The 24,470-nt window shown below is 44.4% G+C and overlaps 1 protein-coding gene across 1 annotated transcript in view; it reads left to right on the plus strand.

Moving 5' to 3' along the window:
- The window catches only part of LOC134018370 (leucine-rich repeat-containing G-protein coupled receptor 6), a 68,243-nt gene that overhangs the window by 34,899 nt on the left and 8,874 nt on the right, over positions 1-24,470 (plus strand). The window contains exons 4-14 of the mRNA XM_062458281.1: positions 508-579; positions 5,591-5,806; positions 6,069-6,140; positions 18,768-18,836; positions 19,186-19,257; positions 19,401-19,472; positions 19,886-19,954; positions 20,569-20,640; positions 21,200-21,265; positions 21,432-21,503; positions 21,634-21,705. Coding sequence (XP_062314265.1) covers positions 508-579; positions 5,591-5,806; positions 6,069-6,140; positions 18,768-18,836; positions 19,186-19,257; positions 19,401-19,472; positions 19,886-19,954; positions 20,569-20,640; positions 21,200-21,265; positions 21,432-21,503; positions 21,634-21,705 — 924 coding nt within the window. The remainder of the gene's footprint in view (positions 1-507; positions 580-5,590; positions 5,807-6,068; positions 6,141-18,767; positions 18,837-19,185; positions 19,258-19,400; positions 19,473-19,885; positions 19,955-20,568; positions 20,641-21,199; positions 21,266-21,431; positions 21,504-21,633; positions 21,706-24,470) is intronic.

The following is a 24,470-nucleotide window of genomic DNA, read 5'->3' on the forward strand; positions in this document are numbered from 1 at the left end:
AGAGAGAGAGAGCAGAGCAAGAGTGAGGGAAGGGTCTTTGAAGGGGTTGGACAGAGAGAGGGAGAGGGGGTCAAAGACAGAGAGGGTTAGAGAAAGAGGGTCAGGGGGGAGGGGTACGATATTGTTTTCTCTCCACTTCCTCCTGACTTTCTTCTCCATTCTTCTGAGAATTACATCAGCAGCCCACCCATGGAGTCCCCCCCACTCTCTCACTTTCTCTCTCTGTACATTTCCCTCCTTTATTTGTCATACGCTCTGTTTCTCTTCAAGTTCTCTCTCAAACACAGACACATGCTACCCTTTCCCATGTTGGTTCCTGCCATTGAACCAACTGAGGGGAATATTAATGTTTATCTGCTTTGCCTGACACACAGAAACATATCTGCACACACACACACACACATACACATACACAGACACATCCGGTTCAGTCAGAAAACACACACATACACACAAACTTTCTTAGGCTGGAAAATAAAGTGTAAAAATAATGTGTTTGTACTGCAGGATGCTGCAAAACAACCAGTTAGAGAGATTGCCTGAAGACGCACCATGGGACCTACCCAACCTCCTGTCCTTGTGAGTAGTGTGTCCTGACACACGCACACACACACACACACACACACTCATGATAGAAAGAGAAATGGTTCCTCTTGTGTTTTTGACACCATCTGGAAGCCATGAGGAGAGGGCAGACACTGCCGGCCAGGCAGACCATCTCCAATGAGCTGTGAAACAACCCCATTTTCCATCAATTCCCCCTCTCCTCTCCTCTCCTTCGTTCTTCCCCTTCTCCTGTTCTCCACTCTCCCACCCACACCACAATCCCCCAGGCTAATAAGGGTTTCTGGGGGCCTAATTGTATCATCAGAAGGGTCAGAGTGTGTGCGTGTGTGCGGAGGGTCCATGTGTCTGGACTACCTCATCTGCCCTTTCCCCTTCTCGCAATTTCGTACCACACACACTCCAGATCCTTCTTTTCCAAATGAATAATTCCCAGGTAAACATCTGTATGGTAATTTCCTTAACCTCGTAGACACAAACACACAGTTACACACAGTCGTGTTTCCTTCTTCTCCCGCTGCCTGTGTTTTCACAGAGGCCGGGAGGGCTTGTGTAATCCCTCTGCCACCAACAGCGTCTCTCTCCTTTGGTGAAAACCAGGCCTGCTCCTCCCCAATCCAGCTACTGAGCCTGCACTCACACACTCAACTGTGGCTCTGTGGTCAGGCCCTCCCTTAGGCACTGTGTGTGTGTGTGTGTATGTGTGTGGTCTCCTCCCCAGCAAATAGAGAGTCTGACTGAGTTGATCACACACACATACACATATACACACACACATGGACACATATCGGGCCCTATCTTGCACCCAGAACAATTTACTTTGTCAACGACGCAAGTATCATTCCTAGTTTGCACTCGACACAAAGCGGACTTTTCCCTCCACAGACGCACGTCTGTAAATTACGGAATGACCTAGCGCTCCCCGGGGGGGTTCTGCAAAAAAGGAGGCGTGTCCCGGGCTATGCGTTCCCTGGTGCTATTTTGCAGTTTCAGAAAAAAAATTCTGCCACAGACCAGGAAAAACGTAGTCTAAAGTCAATGGCGCGTTATTCAGATGTTATTTTAAGGGTGCATGCTTGGCCCGTGCGCACTGCTGGCGAGGCCAGGGTCTTCTTCCTGCGAAGCTACGTTACATTGTTTTGATTTATTGTATGGTTGTGTTAAATTTCTTTCATGTCAATGATTAAAAAGATTTTTATGAAAAATCTCTATGTATGTGAACTTGATTTGTAACAATTGTGGCAATTTCCTCCCACGCCTGTTTAACCGAAGCTAATTTGGGTGGGTTTCTTCTCCCATCCCAATCAGAATCAGAATCTGAATTTGGTTTATTCACTATGTATGTTACACAACAACGGAATTTACTGTGGCAGGAAGGTGCAAACAATAAACATATACGGGTCTTAAATTAAGTAAAAAATTACAATGGTTAAACTAATTCTAAGAACTAAACAATTGAAAAATATCTACAAAAACAATTGAAAAAATAAAATATATATAAAAATAAGACTAAGAATTGGAATGAGCAGCATGAGTGGGCAACTTAGTGCAATGAGAAAACTGCTCTGCCTTTCCATTTACATTTACATTTAGTCATTTAGCAGACGCTCTGAAGGATGTAGGATGAAGGATGAAGTGCCTTGCCCAAGGACACAACGTCATTTTGCACGGCGGGAATCGAACCAGTCACCTCTTGATTACTAGCCCGATTCTCTAACCGCTCAGCCACCTGACTCCCTTTCCCATACAAGGTCACTTCTCTATCTTTTACGGCCCTGACGAGAACGTCAGTCTCCTCGGCTGTGAACCGCTCCTGGCGTGCGCCTGGCAAATCCGCCATTATAATAGCAATCCGCCATGGAACAAGCCCGCCTGCTCTTAAAGGGAATGTGAGATGACGTTCTGATTGGTTTATTGCACGTTACGCCCAAACCACAGCCATTAGTAATGTAGCTACTTCAGACCAACCCATTTTTGATTTGCGCCAGGCGCAAAGTCATTTATCCCGCCAGTATAATAGCAACAGCGCCGGAGTCCCACACACAAAGTTACTTGCGCTTTGCGCTTTGATACTTGCATTTCAGATTGTTAAAATAGGGCCCATCATGTCATTAGTGCAACGATAAACCCAATGTAGGTGGATTGTGGAAGATGGCAATGTTTATGAGTGAAGTTTGTCAGAGCATCATAGAGACACAAAAGACACCGGTGAAAGAGAGGGAAAGATAGAGAGGGATAAATAGAGGACCAAATAAAACGAAGACTGTGTCTGTGGGCATGCGTACATGACTGTCAAATATGAAAAAAAATATCTGATAAAATCGTGATCGATTTAATTTTATAATCATATAAACCTTCTCACAATTTGATACCCAATGAGCGTTTCCTGAGAATCCAGAAAAAGTCTCACTAGCGAGGTCTGCTAGATCGTTTCAGACCTTCTCGGGTCCGAATCAAACCCCCAGTCTTTGATGTGACCAGGAGGAGAAAACAGACCCTGCTTTATTGGCTCCTATGGAACTTTCTCGGTTCCGTCTGGAACCTTCCCCCGGGTTTTGGCAGCTCGGCACCCGGAGGAATGGTGTTATTAGACGCTGGATCATGGCAGCGGAAGGAAGGGTTCCTGTATTGCAGGTCTACAAGTGGCCATGTCGCATAGAACCAGAAGGGTCCGAGAGTGAGTTGTAGCCGATCCTTGTATGTGTCATAGTCCTCCTGTGCTGGGCCAAGTTCAAAGTTTCAGAACCCACTTTGATGATTGCGTTTGTTTGGGGAGGGATGAGGGGTGAGCAGGGCAGGATGGGAGTAGGTGTAGGGAAAAGAGTGTCTGTGCTGTATAGGTGTATTAGTGTGTGTGTGTGTGTGTGTGTGTGTGTGTGTGTGTGTGTGTGAGATGCAGAAGTTGACAGCAAGTGAGTTGTGGACTGAATCAAAGAGTAATCAGAGAGTAATCAAAGAGTAATACATAAACAAAACTTTTGAGGAAAGAAAGGAGCGAGGCAGACAGGAGGAGTAGAAAGAGGCAAACAGGCGGAGTAGAGCGAGGCAGACAGGAGGAGAGATGAATAACTGAGTGTGAAAAGCTACAGAAAGAAGAATTACGGTGAGGGAAGTGGACCCTGTTCTGTGTCTCCTTGAGTGACGGGGATTCAAATGAGGCTGGTGCCATGTACAAATTGTCTAAGGAGTGTGCATAATCGGGATGGGCACATTGCAGTGTGTGCGTGTGTGTGTGTGTTTGTGGGGGGCTTGAAAGGAGGAGGATATGGAAAAAGGGAGGGAAGTCAATTGGGTCAGATGAAAGGAGCTTCAGTGTATATTGATACTGGGGAAACATTTATCTAAGCAGGGAAAAAATCAAGGTTGGTGTAGGTAGGAGGAAGATCATAAGGCCGGAGACGCTTGGTTTTTGTCTCCGGCTTGGGAAACCCAATTCAATTCTGGTTAGATGTTCAGGGAGATAATTGACTCGTTAATATCTGACTTTAGAAATGTGCACAAGTGCGTTACCTGTAACCTTGAGCGCTAAACATTTAATGACATGAAACTCTGGCGTAGGTAAAAATCGTCTGCTTGATCAGCAATGGCGGAGCCAGGGGGTGGCCGGGGGTGGCCACGGCCACCCCCCGTAGAATCTCGGCCACCCCATTGGCCACCCCAAGCACCACATCAGAGCGGTTAAAAGTTTTGACGGCTGTGGAAAAATGCGGAACCTAAAATAGAGTACCTTACTGTCATTGCATATCTCTACAACCATTGTTCGACTCAGTCGTACAATACAAAAAAAAACACAAATAGCAATCGCTAAATCAACACAGTTTAAAACCAAGTATGAATACAGAATAAGTGTATTCTTTTTTTTCACCTGAATTCCGAATAATGTTGAGATGTTTCCTATATGTGTCTAAAATAGCTCTGCATCGCCTGGTGAGACACATGCTTGCCACCCAAAAATTATCACTGGCCCCATCCTGGCCACCCCAATGGAAATTCCCTGGCTCCGCCACTGTTGATCAGAGCATCGACCCTAAAGTATGCGTGTTCGCATTCATGCAAATCAACGACTGTCCCAGACGAGTGTCTGGGTGACCAGTGACAAAGGGGCTGCCAAAACAGCCCTACATTGGTTATGGGGGGAGGGGGAGAAAGGGAGGGAGGCAGGATGAGAATGAGAGAAAGAGAGACTGAGAGAGAAACACCGTAAGAAAGAGATAGAGACACAAAGACAGAAAGAAAGCATTAGAAAATGCATGCTCCATGATCCTCAGAGCATACTCTGAAAATGAAAGGATCCTCCAGGAACCAGAAATATCCTCCCGGAACAAGACTTGTAAATGTTTTTGAGGGTAGACTTCACGTGTGTTTCTGTGTGTGTGCCCCTTTCCCATACTGCACGTCTATGGTTAAATCATGTCAAGGAGCCTCCAGAGAAGCGACAGTCAGCATTAATGCAAGATGAAAAAATGGAGGGGATTAAAATATTCCTTCATTCTCCTAATGACTGGTAGTCCTGTAAACTAAGGCACCACTCAGGCAAGACACAAGCTCACTGTTAAGCAGTTACAATATGGAAACTTGATTCTAGACATCACACAAATGTCTTGTCACTCCTAACTCCTGTTTCATTGAAAAGCTCTTTCTGCTAAATATAATCACCTCCCCAACCTTCTCGACTCGTTTCCCCTGCTTCCTATCCTCCTATCCCTTCCCTCCTCTCCCACACCTCTTTCCCCACTTCTTTCACCTACCCTCCCCCCTTCCACCACTCCCCTCCTTCTCCACCCCACTCCCCTCCACCACTTCCTCTTCCCTCCTCACTCCTCTCCACTCCCCTCCATTCCGTCCCTCCATTCCTCCCCTCTACCACTCCTCTCCCCTACCATCTTTCTCCTCCCTCCCTCCCTCCCTACCCTCCCCCCTCCACCACTCCCCCCCCCCCCTCTCCACCCCTCCTCTCTCACTCCCACTCCTGCCCCCCCACTACTCTGCCCTACCCACACCACCCTTCCCCTCCTGTCCCCTCCAGGAGACTGGATGCTAACCTGCTGTCGGCGGTCCCCCCAGAGGCGTTCTGCGGCGTGCGCTCCCTCAGGCACCTGTGGCTGGACGACAACTCCCTGAGGGAGATCCCCGTGGGGGCGCTGGATGCCCTGCCCTCCCTACAGGCCATGACCCTGGCCCTCAACCAGATCACGAACATCCCCGACTATGCCTTCACCAACCTGACCGCCCTCGTTGTGCTGTAAGAACGTGTAGCTGTGGGTGTGTGTGTGGATGTGAATGTGTACTTGTGCTGGTGAAACTTGACAGTGATTTCAGTGTGCTTGTGATTGTGTTTATGCTATTGTGTATGTAAGAGGATAAATGTGTTGTGCTTTGTGATTCAATAGGGACACACAAATGTGATTAATTGTGTGTCCGTAACTTCACCAGTAATATTGCTGTTGTCTTGGCATGGGGTAAGCTGCATGGTAGTTGTTCTCAATGCCTCCCCATCTCCACAGACATCTCCATAACAACCAGATCCAAGGTTTGGGCCAGAGGAGCTTTGAGGGCCTAAGCAGTCTGGAAACACTGTGAGTATCACACACACCCCCAAAAACACACACACACACACATACACACACACACACATACACACAAACACTCAGACTCCAATACTTTCATTACTAACCGGTAAATGACAACTTAGTATGTTTCCCCCAACACACAGCATTTATCATAATGAGAGGCTATCATGATGGTAACAGCAAATCAGTGAGCTGGCTGGGTTTAGACCAATCACAAGACATCTGTATGACCCGTGCCTAAACTGACAAGGAGTAATATAAATGAATTATAAAAAACAATATAAACAACTAGAGACATTTTTATAGTGTTTAATAGTGTTAAAAGTTTGGATAAAACTAGCTTTGTTTGAATTTATAAACCTGGTAATGCTGCCCATTGGATGACTGGAATGCTTAATTCATGCACTTCGAACTGCAGATTAATATTTAACATAACTAAATCACAATGACACAATGTTGTTAAAATCAGAAATCCCAGCCCTTAGGCTGATGTTTCAATCTGTGAAAAAAAAACAAAGGAAAAATGAATGCACAGACATCAAAGGAAAAGTAGCGAGGGGGAGAAGCCAAGAGAAAATAGGTTTCATAACGGGGGCTGTCAATCACCCAAGGCAGGTGTCAATTCAAGGTCAAGGTGATGGTCATCTCAATGCCAGCTCAATTCCTTTGTGGGATTATTATTGTTTTGTGTTTTGAAGCGCAGTACAATTCCTCAAATCACTGCTATTGGAAGTGGTCTTTCTCTAGGGTTTCTCAGTCAGAAAGTTCTCTTTTTAAGACCCTAATATCTTTTTTAAGAAGGACCTTTTCAAATGCTTTGAAAATAAATAAATAATGGCCTGTGACTTTTAGACTTTGTTCCAGTCCAAAGGAAATATGCAAAGTTTGGAACACATCAGTGAGCCATAATGGGGACACCTCGTAAGTAGCCTTAATAGCAGCTATGGTCCTGCCTTTGCTGTGTGCATGTGTATGCGTGTGTGTGTGTATGTGTGTGCCATATTCACGGTGGTCTGTTGAACACAGCATTTTTGACACATGTTGTTTAACAGCCTGCTGAAGTGTAAAAAATGACGTCTTACCCCTTTTTTTACAAGCGTGTGTGTGTGTGTGTGTGTGTGTGTGTGTGTGTGTGTGTGTCGGCCCAGCTTAACACTCTATTTAAAAGCCATTATCCATGCTGGGAATTGTGAGGGATCAGAGTGAGTCTGTTGAGAGATAGAGAGATGGGCAGAGGCAGACTGCCTGTCGCGGGAACTGAAAATGGCAAATTGCGCATTTGTGTCATGCATATGCATTCACGGGAGGGTCAAGGGGAAAGTGGGAGTTTCCCATAAAGAGATGGGAGGGGATGCGTAAAGTGCGCCTAATTATGTATTCCGCAGGATGGACAAAAAAGCACTCCTCTATTTTGCGGTGAAAATTCTGCGCCTCTTAAAAGCAGGTGTAAACCAGGATGCGGGTTTCTTCGCTTATACCTCCTGGTGAAATGGCAGCAGTAATCCGACCAAGACAAAGACAAAGGCCAAGGGGACGAGCTGAAATTATTTTTGCCACAAGGATCACACTTTTTTAGTTGAGTGAACATGAAATCATTCCGCTACAGATTAAGCAGCCATGCAATATTACAGTTACTGGAATTTGTAATTTCGGTCCAGATGGCATTTTTTTGTGTCCGGAATTCCGGCCTTGTATAATATTTAAATTCGATGTTACCTCATGAACAGTAGCGGAGCCAGAGGGGTGTCCGGGGTGGCACTGGACACCCCTGACATCTGATTGGCACCCCAAAATTTAATTCGCTACTGGAAATTTGATGTGATTGACATCTCATTTGACCTCTTGTTGAAAGAAGCATTTATTTTGCTGCGTTGCATTATTCAAATCGAAGAGAGACGTTTTTTGCGAGATACAGAAGAATAAGAACAGACAGTAGAATAGAGAATATTTCCACAGCTCCACAAGCTCTTTTCGTGAATGAAAAATGCATAATATTTGAAGTCAGTTTTAAGGTTTGCATTGGGTTTAGGTTTCCAAACATTTTTTACGAATGTTGATTAGCCTACAGTAGCTGTGTAAGTTAATGTTAGAACTTCGACTCCAATAACAGACAAACTGAGACAGTCAGTAGGCTTGTACTCCGATTTTACAGTTTTCTTGTGCTTGCCCCAGCAAATAGATACCAACATGCAATTTGAAATGTAAAATTTGAAAATTCAAATGCATTTCCAGAAATGCATTTTCAAGAACGTGGCTGCAAAATCGTGACCACAATTCAAATTCAAATGCATTTCCAGAAATGCATTTTCATTTTAAGAACGTGGCCGCAAAATCGTGACCACAAAATCGTGACCACAATTCAAATTCAAATGCATTTGCAGAAATGCAAAATGAACGAAAAAGCATTCTGAGCGGCGCAGCAGAGTGACGTCAGTAGCCGCTCTTCTTCAGCTCCCTGCTGACCGAGCTACCCATCTTGTTCGGTAGGGGGCGGTGTGCACATCTGCATTGCATTACATTGCAAATGTGCTGGGAAATTGATTGAATTGCCGGGTCTTTAGAGCAGCGTTCCCCAACCGGTGCCCACCGGTCCGTGGGCCGGTACCGGTCCGTGGGTCATTTCGTACCGGGCCGCACAAAAAAGAATTAATAACATTATTTCCTTTTAATTGATTATCAGAGTCTGAAAGACGTTTTATTCTGAAAAATGACCTGATTCTCTCCTTCTCCGTGGGCCTTTTCCCCTGAGCAAAAAAGCTCTGCAAAGACGTGTGTTTACTCATTTTTTAGCAAGTTTGTGGGCTTTATTGAACGGTATCATGCGCGTCTCTTCCTCTTGACACATGACAAGTGATAGTTACCACTCAATGAAGCCTGTTTGAGACAACAACTCTATCGGTGTTTTGGATGAAGGCTATCCTGAGATCGCCACTAAAGCACTGAAAATCCTGCTTCCATTTCCAACATCAAGCTGGATTTTCTGCCGTGACAGCAATCAAACAAAATTTTGGAATAGGCCTGAACTGGATATAAGGAACGCACTTCATGTGTCACTGTCGTAGCTTATAGTCACACACAACAGTGGGACTGACACATCGAAATCTAGCTAGTAACAATATAACGATGGAAAACCAGGCTAAGAAACTTAAAGATGGGTCAATTGAAAAAACGGCTGTTTATTTTACATAAAACTCAAAAAACAATTTTTCGCTCAAATCAGCTGAACTATTTTTCTTGCGCGCTCCGCACGCTCGCATTAGGTGTGGAAGTCACTAACTAGGATCACATCAAACCCAGAATGTACATGCATTAGCAGCGCAGCTGTCCAGGGCCTATCTTTCCTCCCAGTCCATTCTGCCAGTCCGTGAAAATATGTCTTACATGAAAGCGGTCCGTGGCGCAAAAAAGGTTGGGGACCGCTGCTTTAGAGGATGCATCACAGACCATGGCGCTCCCTCAAATTGTGCAAACACTGTTAGAATTAGCTGAACAGGTAGAATCTAATAATATATCTGAGTCTGATGCCCGTGACCGAGTAGAACAAGTCATAGAGAGCTTGGCTGCAGACTCATACGTCACAGATGTACACATTAATAGTAGCTCTGCCACTGTTTTATTCATTGTTTGACATCAAGTTGCTCAGTCTGTGATGCGTCCTCTAAAGACCCGGCAATTCAATCAATTTCCCGGCACAACAACCGAACAAGATTGGTAGCTCGGTCAGCAGGGAGCTGAAGAAGAGCGGCTACTGACGTCACTCTGCTGCGCCGCTCAGAATGCTTTTTCGTTCATTTTGCATTTCTGCAAATGCATTTGAATTTGAATTGTGGTCAGGATTTTACAGCCACGTTCTTAAAATGAAAATGCATTTCTGGAAATGCATTTGAATTTGAATTGTGGTCACGATTTTGCAGCCACGTTCTTAAAATGAAAATGCATTTCTGGAAATGCATTTGAATTTGAATTGTGGTCACGATTTTGCAGCCACGTTCTTAAAATGAAAATGCATTTCTGGAAATGCATTTTAATTTTCAAATTTTACATTTCAAATTGAATTTTGGTATCTATTTGCTGGGGCATGTTTTGAAAATTAAATCTCAAATGTCTATTTCTTTTTAATTTTAATTAAGTGAAAGATTGAGCACTCTTGAAAAAGAAAATTAAAATGCAAATAGGATGATTGATTACTAATTTCATTTATGAGTCAAATAATGCAGCCACATCCTTAAAATGCAAATGCATTTCTGGAAATGCATTTGCATTTGAATTTTGGTAACGATTTGCTTCCATACTATTGTTGTGTTCGTTCTGTTTTGAAATGTGTAATGCTATGGTCTTTAGGGGGGGGGGACTTTTCTTTGCTATTAGTTAACATAATATATATGAACATAAATATTATACTGTAAATTTGTCATGTTGTTGGGCACCAAGTTATTCTGTCCAAGTCCATTTCTGCCCTGATTTTTGCTACCTGTCAAGTCAAATTGCAGTGTTTTTTTGGGGGGTGTAAATTCACTTTGTTTTGTAAATAAACTATGCACTGTGTTATTTCTGTAACACATAAATGCTATTATAAGTGCCTGGGGCTTGAGGTTTTTTTCCAAAAAATATTTTGGATGTTCCAGCACTTATAGACCCAGATTATACTGTATATATTAATGAAAACAGTGACCCAAGACTCTGGACTATGGACCCCCTGAAGTAGCCTTGGCCACCCCTTGGCCACCCCATGTATAAAACTCTAGTTCCGCCACTGCTCATGAACAAGCACATCAATTTCGTTATCACTAAATCTTTGTTTTCACTGTTTTGACTTGGTGTCTGATCCATGATAGAAAGAGAGGAGGCCCATTCAATTGCGCATTTAAATGCTCGCAATTTACGGTATAGTGGGCAGAGAAAGGCGCTGATTACCCGATGAACTGCAGGTTTGGTAAATAAGACGTAAACTGAAGTATCACAGCGTGCGCTTTCTGTGGATTGGCCATGGCGCTGATAAAGCTACCTTTGCAAATGTACGTACAGCCGTGTCCAAAAGTATTGGGAGCGACATACATTTTGTGTTTGCAAAGCTTGCCGGGCCTTGGCATTAAATTACTGCTAAAATAATTTCAGTAAGTCATATCATCAGCACCAGTGGGGGTACTGTAATCAGATTACATTTGTCTGTAATGCAGTAATGTAACACATTACTGTTGATAACTTCAGTAATCGCATTACAGTTACTAATAATAAAACATATTGCGTTAGCTACTTGCATTGCTGCGATCTGCATATCGGGAGGAGAAAAAAACTACAAATCAAACCTCCCTTTACAGTACCCCTTACAAAAAAGAAGTATACTTCAAGTTTAATTTGTAAGTATACTTAAGTATAAAAAGTATACTATTGTAGCGTCCCCGAATCGGGTGGTTATAAGCCAGAGACCAGACGTGCTATTTCCCAGTTAAGACTTTTATTGTCTCGATAAACAGGCAGTTATTTAGGCTACTGCCCACGCCGAACTAACCCTCTTTACTAAATAGAACACGTTAGCAACAGGCTAACACAGCAGTTGCTAATAGCAGTGGAACACAGCTTCCCCACAACAGCCACAACTCAAGAGCCCCGAACCCGCCAAAACCTCCCCTTATAACACCTGCTGTTCCCCGGAACTTCAAGGTGACCCCCCGTAATCCACCAATCATGTCCTGACATTTCTTAGTCCACTTCCTACAGTGCAGGGTCGCCACACTATTATCATGGTACCTAAGGTATACTAGCAGTGTACTTATTTATATACCATTTTTGTACTAAGTAAACTGAATTGGCCCACTTTTTAGGTCATTTAGTACACTTTAAAGTACACTTATAGTGTATTTTAGGTTTACTTTTGAATACTGTAAAAGTAAATACAGTAACCTGTGTAGTGCACTTTCAGTTCATTAAAGATCCTGTAAAGTGGACCTGAAAACGAGTTTTAAGTTCGCCACACCACAGAATAATGTGTTATTAACTACCCATCCAAATTCGAATGAAAAATAACACCGACAAGTATGTTAAATTAGGCTTTGAAATCGTGAAAAAATCAGCAGTCTTCTCTGCTTGAGACTGGGGGGGCGTGTCGCCTGAAGGAGCTGAAGCTCCGCCCCTCGCTGCCTAGTGCCTACCTCCGACCCAGATAATAGAGGCTATGTCAAGCCGAACAAAACCATATAGAACTAGAGAGGGTACAATTTCTGGGGAAATTGTAGGGTGTGCTTGCTTGCGTCGGTTGCACAGGGGTCAGTTTTTTGACATTTTTACAACTGATATTTATGTATATTTTATATCAAAATGCATAGGGCCTACTTATTATTTATAAATATTACATAGATCTAAAAGCATCTTTTTTTGCTGCTCATTTACAACTCAAAATACGAGTGAAGTGTAGAATGAAATATGATGTCTTCTCATTTCCCCTGCAAGAGGCAGCCTCATAGTTGAATCAAAACGAATAAATTTGGCAGACCGGTGTAAAAATTGACCTAATCTCTATGACTTAAACGTCCTTTTAAGTTTTCCCTTCTCGTGATATTTTCAGTCATTTAGCCTAGCCCATATTGCATTCATTCATTAATAAAGAACCCCCTTTGAAGATTATTCTACGACGTTACCGGCAGTAGAAGATGGAATCGCGATTCAAACAGAACCATCTGCTAACTGAAAATATGCCCCCAAAAACGTAAATAAGCTTGACATTTATTTAGTGGAAAATCGCTCATTCATAAAAAGCTCACTGGTAGCGATCATTGTCAGTAACAACGCAAAATGCGATATAGCCCTGTGTGGAGAAGCTGCCCCGGTAAATTGTACTACTACAGTACTGTACAGTACTAGACTACTGCTGTGTTCGTGTTGGTAGCGATTGCGTTGGTTGAATTGGATTTAACGTTCCGTTGTACGGTTTAGGCTGAAATTAATTATTTTCATGAACAGATTGACAAAGTTTAGGCTGTGGCAATGAAGTTCAGGTTAGTAGTCAGATAGTTTCCCCTATTGAAAGACTTTTGATTTAAGTAAGGGGAGTGCCGAACATGTTCTGTCGCCGTTTGACTTCCTAAACAGCTGTGGAAATGTTTTTGTTAGCTAACCTACTCACTCGTGTCTCGGGTAGGCTACAGCGTTGCAGTGAGCTAGACTGGTTTGAAACCACAGGTAATGGTAATTTTACTAACAAATCGTTTACTAATGTCATAATAAATCCTACAACGAAAATGTATTTGTGAGGAATGTTTATTTTAACGAAACAGATGCATCATAGACCACTGTAGTATGTGTTGCCCGGGCAACAGAGGCTAATGTCATGATGCTAATGCTTCAGTGAAATAGTAGACTACCGTTTCCGAAAGTAGATGTGGGCCTACTTCCTTAATAATATCAGCTAATATTGTACATTACATTTCACAATAGTGTTTCACATCACAAAGTAAAATGAGTAAATAGTTATCACCCTGGCCTCTTTGCTTGTGGCGTTTCTGCAGCTGCCTTGCAGTAAAGCTATAGTTAGCCTAGCTATCCCCCAAGTTAAAGATCCTGTAAAGTAAATTCCATGTTTTGCTTCTAAGTACATTATATACGTGTGTGCATGAGTTCCTGAAAGCATACAAAGCGCTAAAACTTTGTCACACTGATATGTGGAGTTAAGCCGAAGAACAGTTTCTCTTCCGTTTTCAGATCAGGTTTTAATGGGCGGAGCCAAAAAAATGCCCTATCTACGTCATTTCGCCCTATCTACTCACTGAATGGCTCCTCCTGCTGTACTGTTATTGTAGCCTACATCAGCTAGCTAGCTAGCTTCAGGATGTCTCCCACCACCCGCAACTGCATCTTCCCTGGATGCAAGAACTCCAGCTGCGCTGCAACGCCATTTAAGTTCCCTATTGATAATGAAAGGAAAAATAGGTGGATAGATTTTGTGAAGAGCCACGCTCATGGAAAGCTTCGGATAAACTCCAACAGCCGCCTCTGCACTGACCATTTCACGGCGGACAGTTTTAAGATGGACCAGAGACAGACGGAGTTCACCAACACACGGCTTCTCTTGCAGCGCGGAGCCGTACCGAGCATCGCCCCTCCGGCCGTTCATCCTCCGGTCGCACCTGGATCATCCACCGCCGCCAGCAGCTCATCACTCAGTTCTGTGTGCTTGTTATAATTATACTAGATAACATTTCCAGAGGTATCTCTGCTATGAGTTAGTGCAAACCGCTAAATTTATATTAGGCTACTCGGTGTAGAATGATGGTATTTTGGTGAAATGGTAGCTAATGTGTTAGAAGTAGCCTAGTTGGAGAGCTCACTGTCTGCTGTCTTTTTATTTGTGTCTCTTTATTTTCGGTTTCACTTTCATTACCAGTTTTTCTCTGTTTTTGTCTGCCCTCCGGGTTTTCCTACACCTGTTATGTAGCCTACCGCCACATCCTTGCCTTGCACTGAGCAGGGTCCTCAAGTTTGATCAAAAGCCCCACGAGACGAGCTTTCGCGTGTGTTCGCGCGTCTATGTTGCTTAGCAACGAACGTACAGTGGCCGAGACTGTTTAACACGGGGAAACGATACGTGCTGGTTGAAATGCGTGCGTCTCACGGTCAATGCGTGAGGCTTGAGAACCCTGCAATGAGTTTATTATTTTGTTTTGAGAAGACTACAATAAAAAATCTTATAGCGAGAGATATGTAGAATTCCACCTGCCAAAGTGGCTAGTAAGAGTGACTGCTTTACCCGCCACAGCCGAATTCTACCCGCATTTGGCGGGTGGGCGGGTGCCAATGTCATGCCCTGCTTCTGTCTGCTTCTTTCTCAAGTAGCTTTTTCGTGTTTTCCATTAATACTCCAATTGATAATTATTAGTATAAGAGTGGGCCTATAGGGCTTCAAAATGTTTTTGCAGTAATTAAGGTTACAGCTTCAGTACCAAAAAAGATTCAATGTGCAATGCATAATAGATTTTCCATGACATGAATAATTAGAATATACAAGATAGATCTAAAACATTTAACCTGTAATGTACTTTAAGAGTATTTTGACTGTTTTTGCTGTATAATAGGCCTAATAGAAAAACGTACATCCTACTCCAGAAGAAATGTATCCAATTTTCAGTTTCTAAGCATACTTCTTAAAAGTATATCAAAAGTGAACTATTTTCTAAGTATACTTCTTAAAAGTATATCAAAAGTGGACTATTTTCAAAGCATACTTCTTAAAAGTATATCAAAAGTATACTATTTTCTAAGCATACAAGTATATCAAAAGTGAACTAAAAGTGTACTATCCATATTTTAGTATAGCCTACTTATAGTATACTTTAATATAGGGTGATTTTAGGTAATGTGGGACACTTTTTGGCAGAGGACCAGACAAAGCGTGGCTCAAAAAACCTACCATGAAGAAAACGAACCATGGTTCCCAGTTGCCCCTGCCCGGAAGCGGGTCACCGGGGCCCCCCCCCCTGGAGCCAGGCCCGGGCACAGCCCGAAGAGACAACGTGGGACCCCCTTCCAGTGGGCTCACCATCCGCAGGAGGGGTCATGGGGGTCGGGTGCAGTGTGAGACGGGCGGCGGCCGAAGGCGGGGGCCTTGGCGGTCCGATCCTCGGCTGCAGAAGCTAGCTCTAGGGACGTGGAACGTCACCTCGCTGGCGGGAAAGGAGCCGGAGCTGGTGCGTGAGGTAGAGAGGTTCCGGCTAGATATAGTCGGCCTCGCCTCGACGCACAGCATCGGCTCCGGAACCAGTCTCCTTAAGAGGGGCTGGACTCTCTTCCACTCTGGAGTTGCCCTCGGTGAGAGGCGTCGAGCTGGGGTGGGAATACTTGTTTCCCCTCGGTTCGGCGCCTGTACGTTGGGGTTCACCCCGGTGGCCGAGAGGGTAGCCTCCCTCCGCCTTCGGGTGGGGGGACGGGACCTCACTTTTGTTTGTGCTGTGACGCCACGAGAGGCTACACAGCCCTCAGCGGACAGCTCAAAGTAGTGCGAGGACACTGGGGTCGAACAAAAACAAGACGTTTATTAGAGGTCTTCAGAATTAACAAAAAAAATACTTCCAAACTCATAGGTTGTCAAAAATGTACACGGCACCTCTTCTTGGCACAGGAATCCTCCTCCACTCCAAAACCCCACACACCACCTAACTGTGGCTCTCCCCCTTAAACAAAACCCCTCAGGGTCTGATCAGTCCCAGGTGTGCGGGAACGCCCCGCTTTGAGGGAGGGATGGAGCCCCCAACTCCCCCAGCAGAGGGAGCCACAGCTGCTCAGGGCTGCAGCCACCTCCGGGGAATGTAGCACCCCTCCAAGACCCAGCCTCTCGTGACGTCACAGTGCTTACGCACCAAATGGCAGCGCAGAGTACCCACCCTTTTTGGAGTCTCTGGGGGGGTGCTGGAAAGCGCTCCTCCCGGAGATGCCCTTGTCCTCCTGGGGGACTTCAATGCTCATGTGGGCAATGACAGTGAGACCTGGAGGGGCGTGATTGGGAGGAATGGCCCCCCTGATCTGAACCCGAGCGGTGTTTTGTTGTTGGACTTCTGTGTTAGACACGGCTTGTCCATAACGAACACCATGTTCAAGCATAAGGGTGTCCATATGTGCACTTGGCACCAGGACACCCGAGGTCTCAGTTCGATGATAGACTTGGTGGACGCCGGAGGTGAGGGATGCCGTCAAGCTGAAGAAGGAGGCCTATCGGACTTTATTGGCTGGTAGGACTCCAGAGGCAGCTGATGTGTACCGGCAGGCCAAGCGGAATGCGGCTTTGGCGGTCGCGGAGGCAAAAACCCAGGCGTGGGAGGACTTCGGCGAGGCCATGGAGAATGACTTCCGAACGGCTTCGAAAAGGTTCTGGACCACCATCCGGCGACTCGGGAGGGGGAATCAGTGCACTGTCAACGCTGTATATGGTGGGGATGGTGCGCTGCTGACCTCGATGGGGGACGTCCTGGATCGGTGGAAGGAATACTTCGAAGACCTCCTTAATTCCACCAACTGAGGTCCCACATTACCTGACCTCACCCTACTTATTTTTTGTAAGGGACGTGTGTTTGCGTAACACTCGTCACTTGCGATTTAGCCCCAGAGTTCAAGAGGCGAAGCAAGAATGGCAGAGCCGCTTAGGACGTCTTTTGAGGGATGGAGGTATGCACATTACTTCGTATTAGTTGCGCAAAAGGACAAAAACGTAACTGTACAATGTACATTGTGCACAGGCCAAAAACACCTCTCCACCGCCGCGAACACAACCTCTAATCTGTCAAAGCATCTTCAACGGCATCATGCTAACTCAAGACTAGTAGCTAAAGATCCCCGGACCCTGAGTAACACTGACGCCGATAAAAGGTTGTCGTTGCCATTGTTGCCGACACCAGCCAAGCAGCCACGACTTGACTTTCAACAGCAGGTTACCAAAGCAGAGATAAACAGGCTTAAATGTTGCCATTTAAAGTTTTAAGCATAATTTTATTTTGAGACATTTTGCTCACTGCCAGTACTGTAGCTTTGTTCTGCTTGACAACTTTTAGGTTAATGTTCACAAATTTTTTGTCAGCTTTGTGGTATTAAAAAGCATAAAGAGAGATCTTGTGTATGTCCTCATTATAATAAGAATTTGAGTTGATTTGGGCAAGTGCATCTCAGGTGATGTTACGGAGTAATCCAAAATTAATGTAGTGTAACTAGTTACTTTCAACAGTGAGTAATCTAGTAAAGTCAAGCATTACTTTAAAAAAAGTTACTAGTATTGTGTAATCTATTACTTTTTTTGAGTAACTACCCCAACACTTATCAGCAAAGGGGAAAGTGTGAAGTTTTAGCCAGGTGACATCACTATCATTCTGATTGGATTTTAAGAGCAGACTGCTGTAAAAGAGGGGACTATTTGCATATTGAAAATTTTCGCCCCCAAAAAGCTTAAAAAAATATGAATTGTGCCTTATTGTATTCCAGTATTCTATAGAAACATATGAAACATTTTCCTCAAATACTGAACCAGCAAACTTTGCAAAACACAAAATTTGTCATTGCCAAAACTTATGGCCACGACTATACATGAGGGCCTGTGTGTTTAAGGGTTTGGGGCTTCTGGTGATTCAGGAGAGCAGATGACAGGTTTCGCTTGGCATGCGGAGGATGTTGGAATCTGGCCATGTCTCTTCAGTTATGAATCATGTGGCCAATGGATGAGTTCTCTGTCTGTGGGTGCGAGCATACGTGCGTGCTTGATTGTGAAAATCATTCTTGTTCACGTTATCTAAGTTCTCCAACCACACGTTATCTAAGTTCACCGTTGGGGCGGCACCTGCACCGTGTGCTTTTTTGCTCCAGTAAGAGGCCAATAAGGACAGACCATAATAATAGGCCGATCTGAGAAGCAAAGATGACAGGTCACATTAAGACCTAACTCAGCTACAACTCACTACAGCTGTTAATGTCTCAAAGGAGACACACACATACATACCCATACATGACCACTAAAGACACGTTTGACCCTGAGTTTCATCAGAGCCAAGCATGAAAGGTTTCCTCCTCCAGCCATCTGATGTACTCATCAGGGCTAATATCTCTATCTCTCCATCTTTCCCTCTCTTTCTTTCTTCCTGCTCTCTCCCTCTCAATCATCTCCAGGGACCTGAACTACAACAATCTCCAGGAGTTTCCTGTAGCCATCAGGACCCTCACCAAGCTGCAGGAACTGTATGTCAAAACAGACACACACACACACACCTGCCTGACATAACTATCATACGTTATTGCCAGTAATCCTGCTAAATGATTTTAATGTGGCACTTGGATACAATCTCGCACCCTAAACAGTGGCTCCCTCCAGCATCATCATACACACACACACACAAACCCCTCACAATCAGCAGATGTTCTGTACTGTGAACGTCTACGTGTTCTCATGTATCTTAAAATGCTTGTCTGTTCAATAACAGCTGCTTCATATGACACATGACACTCCTATCACTTACAGACACACACCCTCTCCCCCTCTCTCACACACACACCCACACACATCTAATGTTGTATGTTGGTGTTTCAGGGGTTTCCACAACAACAACATCCGAGCTATCCCTGAGAGAGCCTTTGTGGGTAACCCCCAGCTACAGACCATGTGAGTCCACCTACTCAGCCCCCCCCTCCCTCCCTCCCACACACACAAACACACACACACCAAGCGCAGAAACACTTCACCAAACTCCAGCGACAATCCCACTGTTATCTCACATCCAACCATGAATCCATCTCATGTTCCAGACACTTCTATGAGAACCCAATCCAGTTTGTGGGCAGATCTGCTTTCCAGTTCCTTCCCAAGCTGCACACGCTGTGAGTCTGAGACAGGTTGAACACAAGTTCAAATCTGACAGGGGGAGGAAGGAAGGAGGAGGGTAGCTAAATAGAGAAAAGATAGAGACATAGAGAAAGAACAAAAGAAAGACATGGCTGGCTTCATACTTTATAAATCAAGTGTATTGCTTATCGTCAGTTGGAGTTTAGAGGACAGCTGAACTGATATGGTGTTAATATGTGGTGCTGTAATCGGTGGTGATCCAAATGTGTGTGTTCTACAGTAAGAATGTGTTTGGTGATGTGTGTGTGAGTTATGACGTCTAAGGAGACAGTCAGGGTAGCCAGAACAGTGTTGATGTTGGAAGACAACTGTGGTGGAATGTGCTGTAAGAATATAGTGTGTAAGTGTATGTGTGTCCTCTAACAAGCTGTCCTCTGAATTAATGCAGCTCCCTGAACGGAGCGACCCAAATACGAGAGTTCCCCGACCTGAAAGGAACCACCAGCCTGGAAATACTGTAAGTTTCTCTCTCACTCATTTTCTCACACACACTCTCTCCCTCACACACAAACACACACACCAAACATTAATTACCAAACACTGACTCTCTGTTCCTAATGGCGCAAGCTTTTCATAGAGATAAGTTGGTACAGAAAGACGAAAAATGAACTTGTGTAGGAGTATTAAGGATTGAAAGATAGAGGAGTAAGAGAAGGATGAGGTGTTGTGGAGGAGGAGTAGACAAAGAAAAACATGTGGAAGAGAAGAAGGACCAGGAAGAGGAGAAGGTGGAGGAGGAGGAGAAGAGAATGAAGAGGTGGAAAAAGAGGACCAAGAGGAGGAGAAAAGATGTAGGAGAGAGTATGCGGGGCTAAGGTGGTGGAGGATGAGTAGGCAAGGAGACAGGAGGAGGAGGAGGTGGTGGAGGAGGAGAAAGGGTGTCAGTGTCAGAAGGGGCCAGTGGACAGAGCTGTGCCAGTCCCATACCAGCCTACTGAGCCCCCTGTCTGATGGGATTAGTGTCACAGGGCAGGGAAATCCTCTCGCATGCCTGCTCTTGAACAACGCTTACACAACCCCCCCCCCCCTCTCTCTCTCTCCCTCTCTCTCTCTCTCTCTGTCTCTCACTAGGACATTGACCAGAGCGGGTCTCTCTGCTCTCCCTCAGGGCCTTTGTCAACAGCTGCCTCATCTCAGAGTGCTGTGAGTATACAACTCACACACACACCACAGACAAATTATGCTATGAGAAGGCATGGGCACACATAAAGTGCATATGCCCGCATGGGAAATGCACATCCACACAGTCACAAGTTTCCTGCACACACAGCTTTAGTACCAAATGTACCCCTTAAAACATCCATCTCACTTGCAGACACAACTACTTTCATGTCCAAACAGACATACAGTAAATACTCATCCTTTATTCTGTACATCATCATTTCACTTTTGGCCCACCAGTTCTCAGATCCTACCACTTTGACTTGCCCTCTCCCCAGTGCTCTGCACCAAACGGAACAGATTGGTGAGCTTGTGTCACGTGTCATCGTGTCACTCTTCAGGATCACTTCCTCCCTCATGTGCCCACTCCTGAGATCAAACTGGAGTCCTCTGACTCACACGACCACCTTTCATAAACACCGCTTTAGCCAGCTACACCACTGAAAAGTTTGATGGCGTGGGTGTGCAGTATTTGTACTGAGGAGTGAGTTTAACCAAATTCAACTTGCATGCATGTGTGTGTGTGTGTGCTTGCTTGCAGGGAGTTGTCTCATAACCAGATTGAGGAACTGCCCAGCTTCTACCATTGCTCAGTGCTTCAGGAGATGTAGGTTCACACAAATATACACAAACACAGTAACTGCCAAATTCTGACTGACTTTTCCCCTGAAATTGTGCAGAAATTAGCTAATATAAACTTCAAATTTATAGCCTCCCTGTGCTTTTTCAACTGGATTTTATGCGTTTGTTGGTGTGTGTGTTTGTATGTTCAGAGGTCTACAGCACAACCAACTCAGGAGGATCGAGATAAATACATTCCAGCAACTCAGCTCTCTAAGGGTTCTGTGAGTAAACACCTATCAAAGGCTGGAGCTGCAGCATACAGTACTGACACCTAGTGGTGATAAAATGTTGACACAGTTTGTGTGTGTGTGTGTGTGTGTGTGCGTGCATGCGTGTGTGTATATTTCTCAGGGACCTGAGCTGTAACAGCATTGAGTGGATCCACCCAGAAGCGTTCACTTCCCTTCACTCATTGATCAAGCTGTGAGTGACCACACCACACACTGTATCCATTCCCTCTCGTCGTGTCCTCAGACACTGTCAGGATTATCTTTTAGGGCCCTATTTAAACGATCTGAAACGCAAGTATCAAACACGAAACGCAAGTAACTTTGTGGGCGGAACTCGGGCGCTGTTGCTATTATACCGGCGGGATAAATGACTCTTGCACCCGACGCAAATATAAAATGGGTTGGTCTGAAGTAGCTACCGGTACATTACTCATAGGTGTGGTTTAGGAGTAACGTGCAATAAACCAATAAGAGCGTCATCTCACATTGCTTTAAAAGCAGACGCGCTTGTTCCATGGCGGATTGCTATTATAATGGCGGATTTGCCAGGCGCACGCCAGGAGCAGTTCACAGCCGAGAAGACCGACATTTTCGTCAGGGCCGTAAAAGACAGAGAAGTGACATTGTATGGGGATGGGAGAAACCCACCCAAATTAGCTTAGTCAGGGAACGTTTGCGCCGGAACACGCCTCCTCTTTTCGCTGATTGGCTGCAGGGGTGGGCGATAACGGACAGCTACTACGTAATTGCAGTAAAACTGTCTTTTCACCGTTCTAAATTATTCCGCTGGCTACATAGTATATGAGCCTGTACAAAGTGTCTGAAATAAGTAACCATAACAACCGGGACGGAGTCAAAGCCTCCATTTACAATTTTGAAAGACTTTAACAAGCTAACTTGTATTTACAACAATGAGTGACTTCAATATTTATTTAACCCATTTGAAAAATGTTACTTTTCTGGATGTAGTGTGTCAGTGTCACGTAACCGCTCATCTCACATCCCATTCGCTATTCACCTCGCTAGTCAACCTACTTCAGACAGGCTGCGGCCAACACGACAGTTGCAGCAACCAGGGCTGGACTGGGACCACAAATCGGCCCTGGCATTTTTGGCCCAGGCGGCCCACACCCACCGTGATTGGTCAGACACATTCCCTGCACACAGTCCTCTTAAAATATGCGTTCATTCTATGATATGAGTTGCCTAGTGTTCTGCGTTCATGTGATAGTTTTGGATCCTTCAAGAGGGGTCTCAAGACTCATCTGTTGATCTTACACTAAATAATTAATTAATTTTACGTTAGCTTTCGGGCTAATAGCTCAGCCAAGGGAAAGCCGGTGTTGGTTCTATGAGCTGAGCGGACTATAAAATATCAGAGTTGGCTAACGTTAAAACACGTTAGATTTATTTTGCAAAACGCCTGAAAACAAATGAATGTTTGTAAAAAAAATCGTTGGCAAGGGACCATGGTATAAGCGGGACGTTAAGGTGTCCATTTTCACCTCATAATGCGGAGGGACCGTTGCTTCCGCGGAGGTGATATTGTACACCTCGTTGTGCATTATCCCTTACTTATTGATTAAAACAATGTTTATTTCGCCATTGTTCCTCCGCAACGAAAACAATTGTTCCATTGTCAACGTCAGCTGCGCTATTAGCCCGAAAGCTAACGTTATGCTAGCAAGATTTAAAGGCAATAACATTGTGTACGGTTGACAAACAGTAAATATAATTTTACAGTATGTTTGACAAGAAGATTTGTTAGCTAACCAGCCATGTCACTGTCCCAAAATAAATATCAAGATTTTCACGAACAAAGTATCGGCCATACTTGTACTACAGGCTACAGTACGGCCGCAGCCTGTGGAGCGAGTTGAATACAGTAGAGCAAATGGATGTGAGATGACCGCATCAAAGTTGACATTTTCTCCAAACAGTAATTATAATTTGACAGTATGTTTAACAACAAGACCAGCCAGCTATCGAGCCATGTCATTGTCCCCAAATAAAATCAAGATTTTTAAGAAGAAAATAATCGGCCATGTGTAGAGTTGCCGCTACTGTCGTGTTGGCCGCAGCCTGTCTGAAGTAGATAGATTGACTAGTAGGCCGTAAGGTGAACCCTGTTATCGTTTCAACCCGCTCCACAGTCTGGCATCTACACAATCTTTAGCTCATAAAAAAGAACGAGTCCTGCTAAGCTACCAAAAAAAAGTTCGTCGCTGAAATTCCAGTCGATTGTCGATGCGTCTATGTTTTATGCAGAACTAGTTTCTTCAGAGCGTAATAGGATTTTGGTGGCACGGTTTGACACGTGATCATTCTACACCAATAAGGTAGCTGCTTTTTGTCAACATGGATGGATATGGTTGTCAAATAGAGCATGGGACCTTGCAAGTTAGTGTTTCCTATGTTTATTTTGCCGTGGCGGCCCGCCACGACTACATTTCTGCCGCCATGGTATCAGAAATAGGGCTGTACAAAATTTTAGGACGTCTATGTGATTGTTTGAGTGCATGTCGGAGAATAGCATGGATACGCGCTTCACACTGCAGTTGAGATTGTGCGTCTTTGAGAAGTCGTATAGCTAACTTGTCAGTTAATTTAAGCCTGTTATTGTATTAGTCTATATTCTTGCTAATTTAAATTAAGTTAACTGGTGATCTGTATTATTCCCCTGCTAGCTAAATTGCACTTGTCTGTTGATTCGATAGCGATTGCTGCCTTTGCTTACGTTTGTATTTTCGGTGCATTACTATGCAGAAGTAGTTTTAATTAATAAATAGTGGGTTTATTGTTATTATTTGCTACAGATTGCTTAGCCTATCAAGCTCAAATGAAGCAGACAGTGTACATGCTTTCGAGTACCTTAATCGATAGGCTACTGACCAACGTCAATTATTAATACGTCAATTAATAATTGGCAGCATTTATGCCATTTAGAACATACTTTAT

Source organism: Osmerus eperlanus, chromosome 4 (assembly GCF_963692335.1).
Source record: "Osmerus eperlanus chromosome 4, fOsmEpe2.1, whole genome shotgun sequence".
NCBI lineage: Eukaryota > Metazoa > Chordata > Actinopteri > Osmeriformes > Osmeridae > Osmerus > Osmerus eperlanus.